The sequence below is a fragment of the Gastrolobium bilobum genome, unplaced genomic scaffold (assembly GCF_033153095.1).
Source record: "Gastrolobium bilobum isolate Gb01-03AN ecotype WA unplaced genomic scaffold, APGP_CSIRO_Gbil_v1 utg26868, whole genome shotgun sequence".
In the NCBI taxonomy this organism is placed as follows: Eukaryota; Viridiplantae; Streptophyta; class Magnoliopsida; order Fabales; family Fabaceae; genus Gastrolobium; species Gastrolobium bilobum.
Window position 1 is genome coordinate 175,124 of NW_026896439.1, and position 21,998 is coordinate 197,121.

Consider the following 21,998-nt stretch of genomic DNA (forward strand, 5'->3'; position numbering starts at 1 on the left):
TAGTAGCTCCAAACACGGAGATCTCGACCGATGGCTGACCGAGGATATAGCAGAACTGGATTGGGAACTATTCATTGAGCCTCCCTCAAGAGCTCGCACTGAGTTCGTGACTGCATTCTTGGAGGGAATGAAGAAAGAAGATCTTCCAAAACTCCTCATCAGAGGCGTAAAAGTAGACTTCTCCCCTGAAGAAATCAACGAAGCATACAACACTGCTTCAGTTCCTGCTGAACACGATGAGTTCGATAGATACTGTGCTGGCCGAGCAGATGAGGCCATAACTGGAGAAGTGCTCCAAGAAATAGGCTCAGAGGGAGCAACCTGGGGAACTAAGGAATCCATCCCTAGGAAGCAACTCAAATTCGAAGCAAAGGTATGGATGCATTTTATTAACTCCCGTCTGATTCCCGTGAGCAACGACTCTAGAGTGAACTGGGAAAGAGCAGTGCTGGTCTTCTCAATCTTGACTAAGAAGAAGTTTGATGTTGGGAGGATTGTTTACAAATAACTGGTGGCAAATGCACCAAAAAACTCCCCTTTCTTTTTCCCTTGTCTGGTCACTAAAATGTGCAAGAGGGCTGGTCTAAAGGCCAACATCCCGATTTCGGATGAAATCATTCCAGAAGGGTCGAACATTGATCAGTCCACGATAAAAAGAATCAGAGAAAATAAAGGATTGGAAAGTGAGGAGGAAGAAGAAAAAGAAGAGAGAGAAGAAAAAGAAGGAAAGGAGGAAGAAGAGGAAGCTGAAGTTTCGGGGAATGTGAAGGAAGAACCTTAGAAAACACCAAGAAGGGAAAAACTCCCCTTTAAGAGAGCTCCTGCAAGGGGTGGACGAAGGCAGTTCCTAGTCGAGACAACTGACATGACTCAATGTCAAACTATGTTTGGTCTCGGAGCAGACCTTCTAGCCACTCAAGTTCAAGCCTTAGAAGACACAGTTGGAAGGGAGCTGCAATCTCTGAAAGAAGCCAGCTTGCTCATCAACAAAGAAAAGGTGGCCCTGCAGAATGAACTTGACCAGATAAAAAATGCTGGACCACTGCCGCAGAAAAAAAAGATTGAGGAAGAAGAGGGATCCTCAACCTTGCAAAACACGGTAAAAGACCTGGTGAAAGCAGTAGAGATGATGAACAAGAAAATGGAAGAAAGGGAGCAAGCCCACGAAAAAAGCAGGAAAGACTGGAAGGAGGAGATCGGGCTCTTGAAAGATGAATTGATGAAAAGCAAAGAGGAGGAAATTCAACTCCGATTGTACTACCGAGCTCGGGACCAAATCTTCGCCAGTAACTGGGGAGAAAAATTCAAGGGACAAACTCCATATCCACCATTTCCAAATGTCTTCCCTCCAGAAGCAATAACAATTGCTCCGTTTAGCGGAGCAAGACAAGAAACTGGAGAGCATTAAGGGTCGCTATGGTGACCCCAGGTTCATTTGTTCCCTATCCTTTTTAACTTGTTTAAATCTGTTGGAATGAATGCCTGAAAGTTTTGTGGTGGAATGTTACTGACTTTGCTCTTAGATAAATGACTTCTGTGGTGTACCAGGGATTCGCCACCCTATTTTATTTTATTTTTTTAAAATAGTTTTTAATTTTTGCTAAGTTTACCGTCCTAAGTGTCCTGATCTACTCAATGATTCTTTTTGCCCAGGATTCTGCTCCTTGAGATGCCCTAAAGAGTTTACAGTTTCTAACAAAGCAACATAGGGCATCACTCTGATTTGGAGCAACACCATGCACAAAAAGCAGCACTCCAAAAATCGGACACTCTGTTATTCAGTGGACTTATTGAGTTACCAAGGAAAGAACTTCAGGCTGTTTAAGTAAATTACTCTGCTCCTGTTTAAAAAAAAAAAAAAAAAAAAAAGGTCAGCTCCTCTGCTCCAAAAATTTCGCTCAAAGAGCTCAAGTCATCAAGGTGAGAGCAAGAGCCGCTCAAAGAGCATACTGTTGAAGGTCAACCCTATGCAAAGACAAGGGTAATTGACTTCCAGTTAAAAGACCTGAAAAGAAAGAAATAGAGAAGGGAGCTAGAAAGTAAGAGAAGAAATCAAGCCAAAAAGTTCAATCCGGAAGCAACTCAGTGGGAAACTGACTAAAAGAGTGGAAGAGTTCACACACACAATGAAGCTGGTGAAACTCACAAGTCAGATGAGTGCTCTAATGAAGCAATGGAAGGAGTTAAGTTAACTCTTCATCGATAATCTCAAGGAGCATTAGCCTGTCACAAGAAGACTGTTGGTTGTGAAGGATTACTCGGGACGAGTAATATCTAGTTTTGGGGTGTTGATAGTCCTCAAGAGTTGAGGCCCATTAAGTGTAAATTGTTCCACAAAACCCGTGTTTTGGTTATAAATCACTCTCGTCAACCTTCTTCTTTTCATATAGAGCAACTATTTGAATAAGTGGACCAGAGCAATGCCGAAAGTGGGAATTAAGGTAGACTGGAGCAAATTTAACATTATCTTTTTCACATATGACTATTGGGTTAGTTTGCTTTGTTCAGGACACCTAAGGCCCATCAAAAGGAACCACAAAATGAAGAGAGAAGAATGAGTGTTGCGCAGAAAGAAAAAAGAAGTCTGCTATAGTACAACAGCAGTCAAAGGAAGCAATGGGGAGCCGCCACGTCAGCTACAGCAGAGAAGGTGGAGGTGCTGCCTCTGCTACAGTACGAAAGCAAAGAAGCTGAGCAATGGGGAGCCGCCACGTCAGCTACAGCAGAAGGAGTGGAGGTGTCTCCCTGAATCTGATACTCCTACTCACAAAGGGAGCCAAAAGTAAGGGGGACCACTTCCATTTAAGGCCAAGCTGGCAAGAAGCAAAGCTACCATTGGAGAGGATTTAGACAAAGCACGACCCTTGATGAAAGGAACAATGGAGATCAAATGAAGAACCCTATAAAAGGAACAAGCAATCCTCATAAAGTGTATCATCAGCACCCATCCTAGGACTCGTTGTCTCTTTGTTTTCTTTTATTTTTTTTGTAAAATTGCTCACTAGGAGCTAACTTCCTCTAAGTAGGTGAGGGTTCCATAGAAGTAATCCCTTTTGTCTTAGGATAGCTTTGTAAGGAACACATATTTTATAAATGAATTTTGAGTTGCTCTTTGGTTTAATTTATTGATTTTGTGAAACCCTTTGGGCTGGCAACCTCATCCCGGGACCACTCGGTTGATGAAACACTGACAAAGGCGTGTGGAGCATTCTCAAAATCCTGGGGTAGTTTAGCCTGAAGAAAGGAGGGAGAAACACCTGGAATGGGGAGCACTGCCATGTGAATCCATGCTCTTTTGAGAAGGCAGCATGGTTTCCTTGCATATAACTCCAAGTACTATGGAGTAACGTGGAGAGTAAGGCCTTACCGTCTGCTTACCTATAGCAAAACATGGGAAGGAGCAAAATCCACTTGTAAAATATGCTACCAAGCAGGGTTAACCAAAGGGATGAAAACATGGAACCCGTAACACCTACTTGATCTTTTTCTTTCTGAAATTAATCTCAACTCAACTTCTATCACAACCTTTTCCTCACGATAACTGAACTGTGTTTTACCAGCTGATGCTCTTACTTTCATTTCGTTGGCTGCTCTTAAAGCTACTTCAATTGATGCCTTTTATTCGATGACCGTGCTAAGTCATTCACTGCTCTCATCTGGTTCAGAATGGTTAACATTGTTTAACTAGCTGCCCAGAGATTGCTCTTTGTGAAACTTAGCTGAGAATAGTAATTTCTTGTATTGCTCCATTTTGCAAATTAAGTTTCTTTTAGCGCTTCTTACTTCACAACTGCTCCATGAGGACGATAAATCTGGGGCTACAATCCCCTATATTGCTTGACACGTACGCTTGCGTATAGTTGAAGAGGGTTGCTCTTAGTCAGAGTAGATTGCTTCTGTTGGTAATCCTGATTACTACTCTACACTCTTGCTCTCTGAAAGAAATATTCCCGAGCAGCTCTCGGTTCGACCAAGCACCGCTGATAGACGTCCTTCTTGTTCCTTTCCTCAACCTTTTTCTCCGCAATGTAGTTAACTAGGTTTTTAAGTCGAGATACAGGCAATAGAGCTTCATTTGTAAGTACCTTGAATGTTGCTTGCTCTCCATCCACGCGTATTATTAACTCTCCCTTAGGTACATCTATTAGCGCTCCTGAGGTTGCTAAGAATGGCCTCCTAAAGATCATAGGCACACTGGCATCTTCATCAATGTCAAGAATAACAAAATCAACAGGAATTAGAAATTTTTTACCTTGACGAGCACATCTTCCACAATACCATGTTCTTGCTTTATTGAGCGGTCAGCCAGTTGAACCTTCATCCTTGTTGGCTTTACTTCATTAATTCCCAGTTTTTTCATAAGGCTGAGGGGCATCACATTTATGCTGGCACCAAGATCGCATAAGACTTTCTCTATAGTCGTCTTACCGATGGTGCATGGAATACTGAAGCTCCCTGGATCCTTCACTTTTGGAGGCATGTTTTTCTGTATGATTGCACTGCACTCCTCTGTTAGTGTCACAGGTTCATCCTCTGTGAGCTTCCGCTTATTAGATAATGTCTCCATCAGGAACTTTGCATACGAAGGCATTTTCTCCAGAGTTTCTGCAAAAGGAATGTTAATTGGCAATTTCTTAAAAATATCTAAACATTTAGACATTTGCTTCCTTTGCTCATGTTGTTTGCTACCCATGGGATATGGAGGTTTCTCAAAACGTGAGAAATCCTATTGCTTCTTTTGAACTACAAAAGGTTGCTCCTTTGCTTTTTCCTTGCCTTCTTGAGTGTGTTCATCCTTGTCTGTAGGAGCGTCCACTTTTTCCAGATCCTCACTTTTAGTAATGATGGCATTGCAGTGCTCCTTTGGGTTGATTATAGTGTCACTGGGGAATGTTCCAGGACTTCTCTCATTTGAGTTGGACTGGTTGAACTATCATTGATGCATTATCAGCTCTTGCCATGAAGTCGATCAACTCTAAAGTTTGAGTTGTTGTCTTCTTTGCTATGGTCCCACCGGATGCACCATTGACAACCATTCTGGAATCTGGTGTTATTCCATTGTAGAAGATTCTGACCTTCCTTCTGTCTGGCAGATCATATGCGGGGCACTTTCTGATTAGTTCTTGGAATCTGGTCCAAGCTGCACATAGAGTTTCTCCTGGTTGTTGAGTGAAGTTGGTGATTTTATTCACCAACTTGTTGTATTTCTCCCTGGAGAAGTGCTCAGCAAAGAATTTAGTTGCCAGTTCATCCCATGTTCTGATGCTGTTGGGGGCTTGTCTATCCAACCATCTGAGAGCTTTCCCTGTTACAGCAAAAGGGAACAGTCGCAGTCTTATTGCATCATCTGACACCCCGTTATGTTTGGTGGGGTCACAGATTCTCAGAAATTTGTTCATGAAATCATGGGGATCTTCATAATCTTCTCCGCCAAATGGGTTTTTCTCCACCAAGGATATCAATGCCGGCTGGATATCAAAATTGTTAGCGTTGATTGGTGGTTTGACGATGCTAGAATTTGGCCTCGTGAAATGTGGAGCCAAGATTGACTCCATCAATTCCTCTTCCGGTGGTGGTAGATTATTAGCTGCCATCTCGGGTTCGACTTTTGGCCATGAACTCGAGGATTCCTCTATCTTCCTTAGCTTGGTTAGCTTCTGGTTCTTCTTTGTAGTCTTCTTGATTTCTGGATCAAACTGTAAAAGTTCTTTGTGAGCTTTACCTCGTATAAAAGAGAGAAATCAATTAGTAACAAAAATAAAATAAAAACTCCAATCTCAAAGATCGAAAGTTATGACTAATATTGACGTAATTAATCCTCGGCAACGACGCCAAAAACTTGTTGCGAAATCAGCAAGTATATTATTCGTTCCAAGTAATAAAGTGATAAGTAAAGTATCGTTCCCACGATGATTAATGCACCAAGTACTAGTTTAACTAAATAAAATTTGGTTTGAATTGTAAGGATAGTTGATTTTGGAATTTAAAAACAGAATTTAAAATAAAATAATATTTAAAAACAATTAATTTCTAACGCATGCAAAAAAAGATCAAGAACGCGAGAAATTATTGATGAAAAATTTATAAAAAGGATGTAGCCAGGATGCACTTCACCTCCGATCCTCCCTTATATTCCTATATTGTATTTTATAATTAATTAATTTTTTTGCTCAGACAATTCATTATTTCCCTATAAAATAGTTGAACCCTAATGTCTTAGTGATTTCAACCATTTAATCCAATTAGAATCCTAATGTCTTAGTAATCCCTCTTGAATTAAGCATTAAGCAAATGAATTATGAGTCTGCAATTTATGTAAGCATATATCTAGATCATACACAAATTGTTATTCTACCCTTGTCTAGACTAAAACCCAATATGTCCATTGTGAATTCTAACCCTCAAATCCCTATAATTTAGAGTGATCAGTTCTAAACAAGATATGAAAAATTAAACTAGGTAGAATAAAACAAACTAACTAATTAACTTATAAAATAGCAATACATAAATTATAAAGGATTTATATTGGGTCCGTGATCCCAACTACAAAAACAAACTAGCCAGACATAGCTGGCTTAAACAAATTAAAATAATAAAAAAAATTCATGAAAACAATAAAGAAGAAGAAGAAGATGAAGGATCGATGATCTTCGGTCTTCAACTCCGTCGGAATCCTGATCTCTAGCGTGAGCCTCCAAGAATTCTCTCCAGCCAAAGATTGTTTGTCTCTGAGGTCTGGGTCTCTATTTATAGAGTTTATGCCTTTCTTAGAAATCTTGATCATATCTTCAATGGAATCTTCACTAGAATCTCTAATCATATCTTTGATTCAATCTTTCATTGTATATCTTGGGTCCAATCTTTCCAGATATAGTCTGATTCAAATCTTGTCTTTTTCTTTGCTACTCAATTGGGCCCATTTCTTGTACTTTTTCCTACAAAAATATAAGAAAATCAGTGAAAAGATATCTGATTGAGATTTATCAATTTAATAAAATTCTAGCCCTTATTATCCAACATTGACCAAGATTCTTTCTCTTTTTGGCTTAAAATCATATATTTGCTGGAGGCATATCAGTGAACAAGTACCAAAAGATATTTCCAAAGCCAAAGAATAGAGATTACTTGGAAGGCATTTATAGATGCCTTTTTGGAAAAATATTTTTCTCAAAATGTAAGAAACAGAACAGAAATATAATTTATTGAACTAAAATAAGAAAATATAACTATTGGTGAATATGTGGCAAAATTCGAAGAACGATCCAGATATTCCAATTATGTTCAAAACCAACCTAATGAAAAAAGGTTGACAACTAAGTTTGAATCTGGATTAAAACCTAAACTTAAAAGCATAATAATAGGACATCAAATAAGAAACTTTTCATCATTGATAAACAGGTGCAGAGACATTGAGACGAGCATGGTGGAAGCTGAGGAGGCAAAGGAGAAGGCCAGATAGGAAAATCGAAGGAAGAATGATGACATCGACTAAGAGAGGTTTCCACAAGCACATGAGTCAGGAATCAACTTTGCTATCAATGATGGAAGAGGAACTGAAAGGCATATAAATTCTCAAATTCAGGTATGTCCTAAGTGCAAGAAAATCATGTTGGAAAGTGCATAGCAAGAAAAAACATGTGTTTTAAGTGTGGGAAGTCAGGACACTTGATGAGGCAATGCCCTCTGTAATAACCCTAACCTGCATAATAAGAAATAGGAGTTTGCCATTATTTAACAGAAAGTAATTAGATACAAAAATCTAATTTATTTAAGAAAGAAATTAGAATTAGAAAGAAGAATATGAGAATAATTCACTTTATACTAAAAAGTGTAATTACAGTATAAAGAATATTTTATGAAGTTTGTATGAGAAATCACATGCTAGTTATTGAGTAATGGCTAGATTAGAATTTAAATAAGAAGAAATTATACTTAAGGAATTAATAGAAAGTGAGTTGACCATAATCAATAAAGCATAAATCAAAAGTTAATTAAGAAATAGGTTAAGTCATTAGTCAATCTTCATTTTCGGTCTTCTCCTCCAAACACTAGAGAAAAACCATTGTTTAGAGTCTGGGAAGCTTGAAAACCTAGCTTCTTCTATAGACCATGAAACACTTTGAGGTTGGAATGAAAAATGCATAGAATCACCTTGTGAGCATAACTTACTGATTGGTTTTTTTTTTTGGGAAGCTTTGTAGTGAGAGAGATCATCATCTAAAGTTTTTAGTGATTCCAAATTTTGGAGTTTTGAGTGTTGTTAGACTCCTTTGAGCTTGGGAAATCATCACCACTTCATTCTAGGATGATCTATGGTGAGTAAACTCAACTCTATTCATGTTTTTATCAAGAGTCGTGAATGTTGATTTTGCATGAATAGTAACCTATGACATTTTTTTAGTGATTTTGCATGTTTTTATCCTTTGGGACAACCCTTAGAAGTATATCATCCTTGGGGATTTCTTCTTGTGGGAAAGCTCTTAGTAAGGTATTTATGCATATTCTTTGAAAATGCAATGGTTGTCTATACCAGACAGAATAGACAGAAAGAATGGAATAGAAGGAACTTCCTTGGAAAGCCTTCGGGAATCCTTGGGGTACAGACACCTAAGAATTACAACCCAGACCTCTCTTGGATGTTCCAGTATCAGATATTATTATGTATGCATGCTTGTTTTAATACCGTTGATGCACTGAAATTGAATTATAGGGTAGAGTGATCCTCTAATGATCTTAGTATACTGATATTTTTTTTCATCCCATATTTTGGAGAACCACCTTTCAAGTACCTCCATTGATGAATAGGGAGCTCTCATGGCAAGAGGCCAACATAGATTTTATCACATGCTGCTGCTGTTGATTACTTTTGCTATTTATATGCTTGTAATCATATTTTGAGAAGAACATGAGAAGAATGTATTTGAGATTAGAAAGGAACTTAGGTATAATCATAATTTTTTTTATATCATTCATGGTGCATATTTGTGTAAAGGACATTGATTATATGTTTTGTAAAGTTCTAAGTTCTAAATTATATAATATGAAGAGACATTGATAATGTACCTTTATGATAATGAAATGGTATATTATTTTCCATGCAAGAGAAGGTATGCCTATGATACCTTGTTGTCATATGAGATAGTAAATGTGTATGTAAAAATGAGAAGAAGAATATGTGTTGATTATGCATGAAATTGAGTAGAAAGAGGGTAACTTGGATTGCAAGTAATACCATGGAGGATTGGTTGGGATGCAAGTAATGTGTTTAGCTTAACTTGAGGCACAAAAAATGATGTATAAATTCTTATGTGAGAAAGGATGTAAGAGAACCCGTGTTTGTTAGGCATTGGGTTGTCATTCCATGTTTATTAGGTACCAAAAAGAATCAAAGTTTAAGACTTGGTATAAATAGAACCATCATGAGATAGGGCATGCTTGTTGGCTTGCTCGCTTAAGCGAGAAGCCTAACGAGCAATTGCTTGGGAAGAAAGAAATATGTGTTCCTTTACTATCTTGAATTTGTTTTACTCGTTGGCTTGCTCGATCAAGCAAGCAGCCTAGCGAGCAAATTGAGAGCTTGGCAGTAGCTAGTGCTTGGGTTCATGTTTTCCTCACTGGGCTCCTTGCTTCAATGAGCAACTCAGAATGGAAATACGATTCCTTGCGAACCTATCGAGTAAGTGTGAAACAACCCCTGTTGTAGTCTTGAATTTTAATTGCTCATAGACCTTAGCTTTCTTAAGCGAGGGTCCTAGCAAGTAGATCAAAATTGAGAGATGCATGTTTAAGGCCATGTTGATTTATGAGAGCCACTTAGTATTGATATAGAAGTAATGTATAGCACATTTAAATGTAGTTTAAGTATTTCATACAAGTAGTGCGTTATAATTATATTTTTGAATTGTTTAAATATTGAAAGAGTTTTAATCAGAAAATGCAAAGGTTTACAAAAAAGAAAAAGTTTAGTTGTATTTTAATTCAATTGTAGTGATTGTAACTACGGTTAATGCTGTTTGAAATGATAAAAAACCGGTCGTGAATGGGGTTTTACATCTTATGGTATTAGACCAATTTCTTAGGGAATTTATGTATAAGATATATGATATCAGATATGCTGTATAGTTGTTTTAGGTATTCATTATGATTATTGCATGTGAGATCACTAAGTGTGGGGCTGATTAACTCACTCCTTTGTGACACATGTGTAGTGTCATGGTGAGCCCCCAGAATAACCCTGAGGCATCAAATGCAAATGCTCGGCTAGATCATATAGATGTCGCTTTATCCGGCATGCAACACGAGATGCCTATGAGTAGACAGGAAAATGAGATCCTGATGAAGGCTAACCAGGATATGATAAATGCAAATAAGCAGGCAAACAAAGTCCTGATGAATACTAATCAAGATGCCATGACTGCAAATCAGGCGGTGATAAACACCCTGATGAATGAGTTGAGGGCAGTGAGAGAAGGGAGGGACGAGAATAGACAACCTACTCCCCCCCCGCATATGCCTACACCTGAAGGTATTGCAAGTGGTGGAATTGGTAACTGATGGTGAAGCTAGTCACCATACTAGTGAGGCTAGCCATCCTACTGGTGGAGTCAGCCATCAAGTTACCAATCCCCAACCTAATGTAGATGCAGCTAGTGAACAAGATTTGTTAGAAAGAAGGTTGAATGCTTTTAGGAAGTATAAACCTCCATCCTTTAGTGGGTCATATGATCCAGGGGTTGGAGCAAAGTGGTTACAAGCTATGGAGAAGATTTTCAAAGTTATACAATGCAAAGATAATCAGATGCTATTGTATATATATTTATATTTATATTTATCATCAGATGCTATTGTATATATATCCATATTTATCAACTCATTTGATAGTCTCTTCCTTGGGAAGTATTTTCCCAAGATACAAGGGAAAAGAAGCAGGGAAAATTTGAACATTTTGTTTAGGGCTCTATGACTGTTGATGAGCACGTGGTTATGTTCAATGAGCTGGCTAGATATGTAAACTATAGAGGCATAATGCATACTCCAAAATACCTTGATGTTAAGTTTCAGAGAGGTTTCTCAGAGAAGATTGCAAAGAAGATTGCTAGCAGCGGATCAAGGGGCTTTGGTGTTATTGTTAATCAGTGTATAGCTATAGAAGATGTATGTGGAAGGTTCAAGAAGCCTTCTAGTGCCAAGGAAGTTGAGACTAAGAAATCAAGTTGTTCAGTTCTTACTTAGAGTGGCACTATTACTGGATTTTCACAGTGCAAGACTTGTGGGAAATTCCACCCAGGTGCATGCATGTTTGGCCAGAATGTGTTTAGATAGAATGTTGTGGCAAGAAAATTGTCATGTCTTCCAGGGAGACAACCGAGGCTCATTCTTCGTATTTATCAGTGCATCAGGCTTGTAAGGCTTTAGAGGGAGGAGGACTGGGCTATATCTTATTGGAAAGCTTAGTGGGAGAGTCTAAAGATGACATCATGTCTATTCTAGTTGTGAGGGAGTTTGTGAAGGTATTTCCTGAGGAGATTTCACACTTCGCACCAGAGAGGGAGATAAAGCTCTCCATTGGTTTATTGCTTAGTGTGGAGCCTATCTTTATGGCTCTATATCAGATGTAGCCTCTGGAATTATCAAAATTGAAGAAACAGATAGAAGACCTTTCAATAAAGAAGTTTATTAGGTCAAGTGTGTCTTCTTGGGCAGCACCAGTGATTCTTGTAAAGAAGAAATATGGAAGTCTATGACTCTGTACTGATCAGACACTTAAATAAGGTAACAGTCAAGAACAAGTATCATCTCCCTTTTATAGAAGATTTTCTTGATCAGTTAAGGGGTGCTTATGTTCAGAACATTGCTTTCAGGTCCAGGTACATACATTATGCGTACCAAGACATTCCCTTTGGTCTAACTAATGCTCCTGTAGTATTCATGAGCTACATGAACCTTATTTTTAAGCCTTACTTAGATCAGTTTGTAGTGGTGTTCATAGATGACATCTTGATATATTTCAAGAGTCATAATGAGTAAGCAGAGCATCTCAGAGATGTATTATAAATTTTGAAAGAGAAACAACTTTATGCCAAACCTTCAAAATGTGAGTTTTGGTTATCAGAGGTTCAGTTCTTGGGTCATGTAATATCTGTTGAGGGAGTGGGAGTCGATCCTAGCAAGATTGAGTCAGTCATTGACTAGGAGAAACCTAAGACTGCAACAGAGATCAGAAGTTTTCTGGGTTTAGCCGTATATTAAAAAAGATTAATTGAGGGGTTTTCCCAAATGGTGCTACCATTGACCAGTCTTACAAGAAATGGCAGTATGTTTGTATGGACCCAATAATGCGAAGAATGCTTTAAGTGTTTGAAGGAAAATTTGACAACAGCTCCAGTGTTGAGTCTTCCAGATCCTGAAGGTGAGTTTGAGCTATACTTTGATGCATCCAAGAGAGGCCTTGGGTGTATTCTTATACAGTACAGAAAAGTGGTAGAATATGTTTCAAGACAATTGAAGCTGCATGAGGAAAACTATCTGAGTCATGATTTAGAGCTTGATACAATTGTCTTTGCTTTAAAGATGCGGAGGCTCTTCCTTTATGGAATAAATTTTGCAGTATTCAGGACCACAAAAGCCTCAACTATTTATTCGATCAGGAAGAGCTGAACATGAGACATAGAAGATGGGTAGAGTTCCTTAAAGATTATGACTTTGAGCTTAAGTATCATCCTGGCAAGGCCAATGTAGTAGCCGATGCATTGAGTAGGAAATTTGCTAGTTTGTCTAGTATGATGATCACATATTATGATGTTATAGAGAAGTTTAGAGATTTACAGCTGTCCATCATTGTTGGTGATAGAGTTCTTATACTAAGGACAATAAAGATACAGAATGAGTTCGTAGAAAGAATCAGCGAAGCACATATGCAAGATAAGGATATAAGTTCCATGAAAGATCAGAGTGACATCTCTTTTGACAGTCAGTTTGTGATGTTATTTCAGAAGAGAATAATTGTACCCAAGGGCCAATTAAGGGAGGAGGTAATGACAGAGGCACATAAAGGCTAGTTCACCATTCATCCTGGAGCTACAAAAATGTACCAGGATGTGAAAAGAAATTTTTGGTGGCCGAATATGAAAAGAGGCATTGTTGAATATGTCTCGAGGTGTTTGACTTGTTAGAAAGTCAAGATAGAGCATCAGAAGCCATCAGATTTGCTCCATCCATTGAGATTCCTGAGTGAAAATGGGAGAGTATCTCCATGGATTTTGTAGTGATTTTCCTAGAACCCAAGCTAGATATGATTCCATATAGGTCATTGTTGACAGATTGACAAAAACAGCCCATTTTTTGTTAGTAAAGTTGACTTTTTCTATGGAGAAGTTAGGTCAGTTGTACTTGAGTGATATTGTTAAACTTCACGGGATTCCTGTTAGTATCATTAGTGATCAGAATCTGAGGTTTACTTCTCGCTTCTGGGGTGCATTATAGGAGGCCTTTGGTACTCAGTTGAGACTCAGCATAACTTTTCATCCATAGACAGATGGTCAAGAGGACCATACAAATATTGGAGGATATGCCGAGGGCCTGCACATTAGAGCAGGGTTCTATATGGGACAAAAATTTACCTTTTGTTGAGTTCTCGTATAATAAATGTTTTCATGCCAGTTTGGACATGGCACCCTATGAAGCATTGTATGACCGAAGATGTGGGACACCCACATGTTGGACAAAGATAGGAGAGAGACAGTTATTGGGGCCAGATCTAGTGCAAGACACTACAAAATAGATTAAGTTAATCAGAGAGAAGTTAAAGAAAGCACAAAGTCACCAGTAGAGCTATTATGATCACATGCATCGTCCTCTTCAGTTTAGTGAGGGGGGGCATGTCTTGTAACCTGTGACAAGTATAGGGCGTGCTCTAGCAGTGAAGAAACTAAGTTCCCGATTTATAGGCCTTTATGAAATAATACGTAGGGTGGGACCAATGGATTATCAGCTTGTTTTGCCCCCCATTTATCCAAGTTACATGATGTTATTCATGTCTTTCAACTCCAAAAGTACATTCCAGATCCGTCAAATTTTTAGGGATGATTTTGCATGAATAGTAACCCACGAAAATCAAATTTTTATGATTTTGATGGTTGTTTTTCATGTTTAATGTTATAGATATGAGCCAAATGATGGTTTGGTGGTAGAAGATCCATTAGACTTCTCATTGGGATGAAAACCTCAGTCTTTGGTTTTTCAAGAATAACGTTAGTTGGTTAAAAGATATTATGTTAGAATTCTAGCCATTGGACTTAATAAATCATGTGTACGTTGTGTGTTAATCAAAATTTCACATTTTGCCATAGGTGATTGTTTGTGATTAGTTGTGGTTGAGACACTGACAGTAGAAAAGAGAGCAGAATACGAAAGTCTACAGCAAATAAACTTTTTTTGAGCCTTTTCCAGTGGTACGTGTATTGAGTCCGATTGCTTATCAAGTGGGTTTGCCTGAGGGGTGTAAGATACATCCTTCTTTCCATGTGTCTGTTCTCAAACCATACCATGGTGAGGCTTCTGCAGTCACTATGCCATTACCAAATTGGAACCCATCTCCTATCAGTAGGTTGTCGAGGTAATTGCATAGGGAGAGTCACTCATTTGATAGCACAAAATTAACGCTAATAATGAAAATATATTCTAATAGACATATTTTGTACCAGTTTGGTCAAGGAAATAACAAGACGGATGATTATTATTATTTTTTAATAGAAGGGTGCCTTTGATAACAGAGCAAATTAAGGATAATAATGAAAATATATTCCAACTTGTACACATTTCTTCTATGTGTTTTTCAACTCTTCTTTAGAGCTATCAAAATAGGTTCGATCCTCTGAATCAATTCAGTATAACTCACCACAATGGTGAGAAACATATAAGCGAATTTAATTATTAGCCAACTATAAAGAGACAATTGGTTCTTGAAAATCCTTATATAAGATTGCAAGATTATTCTAATCCATAGGATCAAGGGTCTCACGTAAATATAACCACATGCATAAGTAAATTAATCTAATAGTTATGCGAATAATATAACTCATTTATAACATATATCAAATAACTGATGAGGAAAACAAGTACAAAAAAAAAATTGTTTCACAATGTTTCTCTCATGCATTTCTCCATTATTTTCATCTCCGAAACTTATTTTCAAGATTGCTAAAACATATCGAGATTATAAGTTACTGCTCAGTAACATTTATTTATAAAATTCCATCACTCCTGACATAGCTGAGACATCAGTGCAAGAAACATGAAATCTGGAAAATCCAGAATTCCTGCATAAACTCTCAAATTCTTTCTCAGTTCTTTCCTTTCCACCATGTACCATAAACATGAGATTGTCAAGAGCACAAGTATGCTTAGATATTCTGCTTGAATCCGGTATTTCTGGAATTATATAATCCAGAACAATCACCTTTCCATGCTGTGGCAAAGCTTGGTGACAATTTTTTAAAAACTTCACACATTCTTCATCTGACCAATTATGACATACAAGCTAAAATGACCAAAGACAAAAGAAAAAAAATCTGATTAGAATATTTTTATGTTATAATATTGAATTGTTTAAATATGTAAACTTGAACTCTCATGTAGTTCACTAACCTTTAGTAAAATGGCATCCCCTTTTGGAACACTTTCAAACATATCTCCTCTTACATGCTCTATTCCTTCAAAAAAAAGAGTATTTTTTAATTAATAATTTAGGCAAAATTAATGAACTTATTCCATTTTTTGATAAACAATCATCTCATCAAAAAGTTTAAGTTGATATGTAAGGGTCATTTCCCATTTATCTTGTGCTAATTTAACTTACTTTTTACTTTTATTAAAAAAATGAGGTAGTGAGGTTGGAACTCATGATCATTTGATCAAAAGCTCTTATACTATGTGATATAATCAATCTAACCCAATAACTTAAAGCTTTTAAATGATGTTCACATTTATAGTTTAATTCATATTAATATTTGTTAACACTTTTTCCCCCAGAAAGTGAAATTTTCCATCTTTTAAAATATTGTAGGTTATATATATATATATAGAGAGAGAGTGTGGTACCTGGAAATGATGGTGCATCTTGAACCACTTGAGGCAAATCATAATTAATTCCTTTTATTGAAGGATACTTGGAGATAATCAGTTTTAAGCCCTGCCCTGATCCACCTCCTACATCAACAAGTGTTGAGATTCCCTCAAATCCTTTATATAGCTCAAGGATCCTTTTCATGTCTAATGGGCCGGCATGGGCCATTGCTTTGTTGAAAATGTGATTCAGCTCTTTATCTCTCTTCATATATTGATAAGCGGGCATTCCATAAACTTTTTCGAAATGGTTATTGTTATTAGGATCCACAATTGCATCCTTCACATCCTTCCTGGTAAGAAACAACACAAAAATATCATATTAAAAATCTCTAATTTGTTACATTGAATACAACCATGCCATCTCAGAAATCTTAACTAATTATTAATAAATTAAGGGTCACAATTTTAATGACCAGGATGTGCAAAATAATCAAAAAACTGAACCGAACCATGAACTGAACCAAACCACCCTTAAAATAATCAGTTTTTAAAAAATCAGTTTATGAACCGAACCGGTTTTTAAAGAACCAGTTCATGAACCGAACCGATTTTTGAACTAGTTTAAGAACCGAACTGAACCGTTTTCAAACTGAACCAAATTGATTTTTATAACTTTATTTTTTAAATTTTTAATTTTTTTTCTTTTCAAAAGAGGGTCGACTCGAACCGATTCTGAACCGAACCACTTCCGAACCGAACCATTTAAACCAATTCGGTTCGATTTTTCAAAAAATTCGGTTCAGTTCGATCCATGCACATCTCTATTAACGACGACGTTGATAAAAAAAGAAAAAGGAAACGATCATGAACCAATAAGTAAAAGATTGAGATTTTTCACATGTAATAGTGATTAAGTAATAAATGCTTATTCTTAAAAAAAAAAAAAAAAAAAAAGGTAATAAATGCTTATTTACCAAATGTCATAATATCCTCGATGCACTAAAGTTGAGAGTGGACCCAAAGAGCCTCCATCGTTATCAGAAGCAAAGTATTGACCAATGGGTGAGAGAGCATAAACTCTTTCTCTCTTACCATCTTCATTGGTGCGAATGGAACAATTCAGAAGAGAATAACTAGCTAGCACAGTTAACATGCGTTCAAGCCTGTTAGCCAATTCTGGGTGTTCATAATTTGGAAGCAGAGAAGCAATCTCAGAAGCAGACAAGCTTGAACCACATGAACTCTGTTTCTTAGCTATGATGTCAAACAAGTTGAGATCAATAGCAGCATTTAGGATTGCAGGAAAGATCCTACTAAAACATAGTAACAAAGCAGAAAGGTAAGCATCATCAACCTTTGCTACCTCTCTGGGAAGCTCATTCTCTTTGGAATTGGAACTCATTTTTACTACCCTTTTTCTTTTTGTTTGCTATTCACTTCTTTTGTTGTGTACTTTCTTCAATTTTTGCATCGGTTTATATAGGCATAATATATGCCTACGTAATTGATTATGCGGGATGACATTAAGGATGACCTAATCTGTCTGCGAATTTAATTGAGTAGGTTTTGACTTTAATGGATAAAACACACACACAAAATATTTTCTCCTTTTAAAAGAGAAAAATTTTCTCATGTTAGTTACTCAAAGCATAAGTGGGTCTCACCTTGAATTTTTTTCTCTTTCCACTATTTTGTGGGACCCACTTATGCTATGGGTCATTAACATGAGAAAAATTTTCTCCTTTAAAAAGAGAAAATGTTTTCCTATATATATATATATATATACGTGGACTTATTGTTTCTCAAGCTGCTTGAGACAACGTTATCTCCGACTATTAAATCATAACCGTAGAATTAATAGTGATAAAAGGTGAGAGAGAAAAAGGAAATCATAACCATTCAAAGGTGAATCAATTAATATAAGGAAATAAATAAACAAAATGACGTAGTTTTGGAGTAGCCGGAGATAAACTTATCTCAAACAGCTTGAGAAATATTTTTCTCTCTCTCTATATATATATATATATAGAGATAGGATCAACTTACACCGATGTAAGAATAATAAATCTTACACCAAATCTTAACCATTGATTTACGTGCATCCAACAGTTGAGATTTATTGGAAATTAAAAATTAATTAATGAGTGAGACCTAATAAATCTTAACCGTTAGATGCAGAAAATCAATGGTTAAGATTTGATGTAAGACTTATTATTCTTACACCGGTGTAAGATGATCATGCCTCATATATATATATATATATATATATATATATATATATATATATATATATATATATATATGGGTCCCTCTTTTCTCATGTTGTAGGAGAAAGAATTCTTCTACTATAGACACAATAAGTGATGGGTCCCACCTCTCTTTAAAAAACAAAAATAAAAAAAGTTGTTGCACACATTTCGATGTCTCTCTGGTAGGAGAAAGAATTCTCATGTAACATGAGAATTCTTTTCCCATATATATATATATATATATATATTGGATGCACGGAAATCAACGGTTAAAATTTGGTGTAAGATTTATTATTCTTACACTGGTGTAAGTTGATCCTATCCCATATATATATATATATATATATGGGTTTTATAATTCTAATTTAACATAAGAATTCAAATTTTCCTACACACCCTTCAATTTCCGTGCTAACATAGGTCTCACATTTAATTTTTTCTAACACATGGGTCCCACATGTTTTTTATCTCTACCACATGAGAATTGAATTCTTATTCAACATGAGAAAATCAAACCCTATATATATATATATATATATATATATATATATATGGGTTTAATATTTCTCATTCAACATGAGAATTGAATTCTCATGTTGAAGAGATAAAAAGCATGTGGGACCCGTATGTAAGAAAAAATTATGTGTAGGACCCACGTTGACACGAAAATTGAAGGGTGTGTAGAAAAATTCAAATTCTCATGTTAAATGAGAATTATAAAACCATATATATATATATATATATATATATATATATATATATATATATATATATATATATATATATATATATATATATATCCGAGTCTAGAAATAGTTTCTTTACGATAATATAAGAATAAGTCCTTGCAAGTCGAGAAACTTTGTACATCTTTTTACCCTTTATTCCCGTAATCTCCCATTAATAACATCATGAAATTTCTTGATTTTGTACAGCATGGCCAAGATTAGTGATACTAGTCACTATCTGAAAAAAAAATGAAGCAATTAAGTCAAGCGTAACGGGTTTTTTACTAACGGCAAAATTTCTTGCTATCGAATAACAGTAAAATTGCATTTAGGTATGTTAAAAGAGAAAAATGTGTTATTTTAAAAGATGTAAAGTTATATCATTTCAAGTAAGAGAAAGAGATAAATTATAAAAAAGAGAGTGGACAAAAAAAATATGGATCCCGTATTTTTATAAGAGTAAAATGACACAAATTATATCATTTAAAAAGACAAATAATTTTCACATAATAAAAACATTATCTTGTGCACTTGATTCAAAAGGTTTACCGCCTCAGTTGTTCTTGACCAAAATAATATGTAATAGGGCCGTAGGGCCCTCTACTTTATCAAAAAATAAATGAGAAAATAATATGTAATAAAATAATACAACAATAATTTTCACTTGGAAAAGAGTTATATTGACAAATTTTTTTCTTATAAATTTACAAATTATATTATATCTGACCATCAATCAAAAGTGTAATTAATCAGACTTAGTATAATTTGTAAGTTTCAACATCAACATCAACATCAACAACACATTTATCCCAAATTAATTGGGGTCGGTGGTAGATGAACCCACATAAGAGATACAAAACGGTTGAAAAAATAAAAAATAAAAATAAAATAAAAATAAAATAAAAAATAAAATAAGATAGAATAAAATAAAACAAAAATAAAATAAAATAAAAATATATGTATATATAAATAAATAAAAGTAAAAAAGAAAGGGACAAGAAGAAGTGGGGGAAATGAAGGGGAAAAGGCCTAAAAAGGAACCATCCGAAACATAGGAATAACAGCGGGTCTAACCCTCCACCATACTTATAGCTTTTCTCCATTCCGTTCTAAGACTTACTGTCCGCCAATCTATATCCCACTCCATTAAATCATGTTTTACTACCTTCCCCCAAGTAAGCTTCGGCCTACCTCTGCCTTTTTTTGTGTTTAGCTCTTGGTAACAAACTTCTGTTCTTACAAGAGCATCCATGAGTCTTCTCATCACGTGCCCAAACCACCTCAATCTATGTTCTCTCATCTTCTCGGCTACCGGTACTACTCCGACCTTTCGTCGAATATCTTCATTTCTTATCTTATCCATCCTTGTGTAACCACACATCCACCTTAACATCCTCATCTTTGCTACTCCCATCTTATGCTCATGTTGCCTATGTGCTGGCCAACATTCCGCTCTATATAGCATTGCCGGTCTTACTGCCGTTTTATAGAATTTTCCTTTTAACTTCAGGGGGATTTTGCGGTCACACAAAAATGCAGATGCACTGCGCCATTTCATCCATCCTGCTTTGATTCTGTGATTTACATCCTCATCAATCTCTCCACCTTTTTTGTAAAATGGAGCCCAAGTATTTAAAAGCATCTTTTTTGGGTACCTCTTGACCATTTAGATGCACGGGCTCTTGGTCCCCATCTCGTACCAAAGAAAACTCACACTTCAGATACTCAGTCTTGCTTTGACTTAATGTGAATCCTTTGGATTCCAATGTGCTTCTCCACAGTTCAAGTTTTCTATTAACACCCTCCTTGCTCTCATCAATAAGCACAATATCGTCTGCAAAAAGCATACACCATGGCACTTCCTCTTGAATATCTTTTGTTAGTTCATCCATAACTAAGGAAAAGAGGTAAGGACTTAGAGCCTACCCTTGGTGTACACCTACCGTGATAGGAAAATAACTTGATGATCCGTTACAAGCTTTTACACATGTAGTAGCCCCATCATACATATCCTTAATTGCCTTTACATACTTTAATGGAACTTTTTTCTTCTCCAGAACCCACCATAAAACTTTCCTTGGGACCCTATCGTATGCTTTCTCAAGGTCTATGAACACCATATGCAAGTCCTTCTTCTTTTCTCGGTATCTTTCCATTAGTTGTCGCATCAAGAAAATGGCTTCCATGGTACATCTTCCTGGCATAAATCCAAATTGATTAACAGAAACCTTGGTATCTCTCCTCAAGCGATGCTCAATAACCCTCTCCCACAACTTCATAGTATGGCTCATTAGCTTAATGTCTCTATAGTTTGAACAATTCTGTATATCTCCCTTGTTTTTGTAGATAGGCACAATCATACTTTTCCTCCATGCATCAGGCATCTTATTCGTCTGGAGAATCTTATTATAAAGATTGGTCAACCATTTTATTGCCACATCCCCCAGGCCTCTCCACACTTCAATAGGGACACCATCAGGCCCCCAGGCTTTATTAGTCTTCATCCTCTTTAAAGCTTCCTTAACTTCATGTGTATTAATTCTGCGTACAAATCTTCTATTCATATCATCATACGCGTCCTCTAGGTCCACCTCGCTTGTAACTCCGTCCCCATTAAACAGCTTGTTGAAGTATTTCAACCATCTTTCATTTACATCTTCATCTCTCACCAGAAGTTTTTGATTTTCATCCTTGATGCATCTAACTTGGGTGAGGTCTTTACTTTTCTTATCCCTTATCTTTGCAAGTTTATAAATCCCTCTTTCACCATCCTTGCTCCCAAGATTTTTATACAACTCGTCGAAAACCTTGCCTCTAGCTTCTCGCACTGCTTTCTTTGCATTTTTTCTCGCCAATCTAAACTTTTGCAGGTTCTCTTCACTGGGACTTTTATGCAAAGATCTAAAGCACTCGTTTTTATGTTTAATTGCCTCTTGCACCTCTCCATTCCACCACC

General features: G+C 36.4%; 2 protein-coding genes across 2 annotated transcripts; both read right to left on the reverse strand.

Moving 5' to 3' along the window:
- Positions 1 to 1,937: 1,937 nt before the first annotated feature.
- LOC133299730 (uncharacterized) lies at positions 1,938 to 4,591 on the reverse strand. The gene is made up of 2 exons (XM_061499218.1): positions 4,279 to 4,591; positions 1,938 to 2,005 (listed from the first exon to the last, which is right to left on the reverse strand). The coding sequence occupies exons 1-2, from the start codon at positions 4,589 to 4,591 to the stop codon at positions 1,938 to 1,940; spliced, it is 381 nt and encodes a 126-aa protein (XP_061355202.1).
- Positions 4,592 to 15,164: 10,573 nt separating this feature from the next.
- On the reverse strand, positions 15,165 to 17,481 carry LOC133299735 (isoliquiritigenin 2'-O-methyltransferase-like). The gene is made up of 4 exons (XM_061499222.1): positions 17,040 to 17,481; positions 16,099 to 16,415; positions 15,646 to 15,710; positions 15,165 to 15,538 (listed from the first exon to the last, which is right to left on the reverse strand). The coding sequence occupies exons 1-4, from the start codon at positions 17,465 to 17,467 to the stop codon at positions 15,239 to 15,241; spliced, it is 1,110 nt and encodes a 369-aa protein (XP_061355206.1). The 5' UTR covers positions 17,468 to 17,481; the 3' UTR covers positions 15,165 to 15,238.
- Positions 17,482 to 21,998: the final 4,517 nt, after the last annotated feature.

Excerpts from the sequence above, each read along its gene's own strand:
- LOC133299730 (XM_061499218.1), bottom strand. The coding sequence starts at position 4,591 with ATGCCTTCGTATGCAAAGTTCCTGATGGAGACATTATCTAATAAGCGG. Across the intron at positions 2,006-4,278 it reads CTCAATAAAGCAAGAACATG|GTCTTTTAACTGGAAGTCAA; the intron begins GTATTGTGGAAG and ends CTTTCTTTTCAG.
- LOC133299735 (XM_061499222.1), bottom strand. The coding sequence starts at position 17,467 with ATGAGTTCCAATTCCAAAGAGAATGAGCTTCCCAGAGAGGTAGCAAAG. Across the intron at positions 16,416-17,039 it reads CGAGGATATTATGACATTTG|GAAGGATGTGAAGGATGCAA; the intron begins GTAAATAAGCAT and ends GTTTCTTACCAG. Across the intron at positions 15,711-16,098 it reads AGATGCACCATCATTTCCAG|GAATAGAGCATGTAAGAGGA; the intron begins GTACCACACTCT and ends TTTTTTTTGAAG.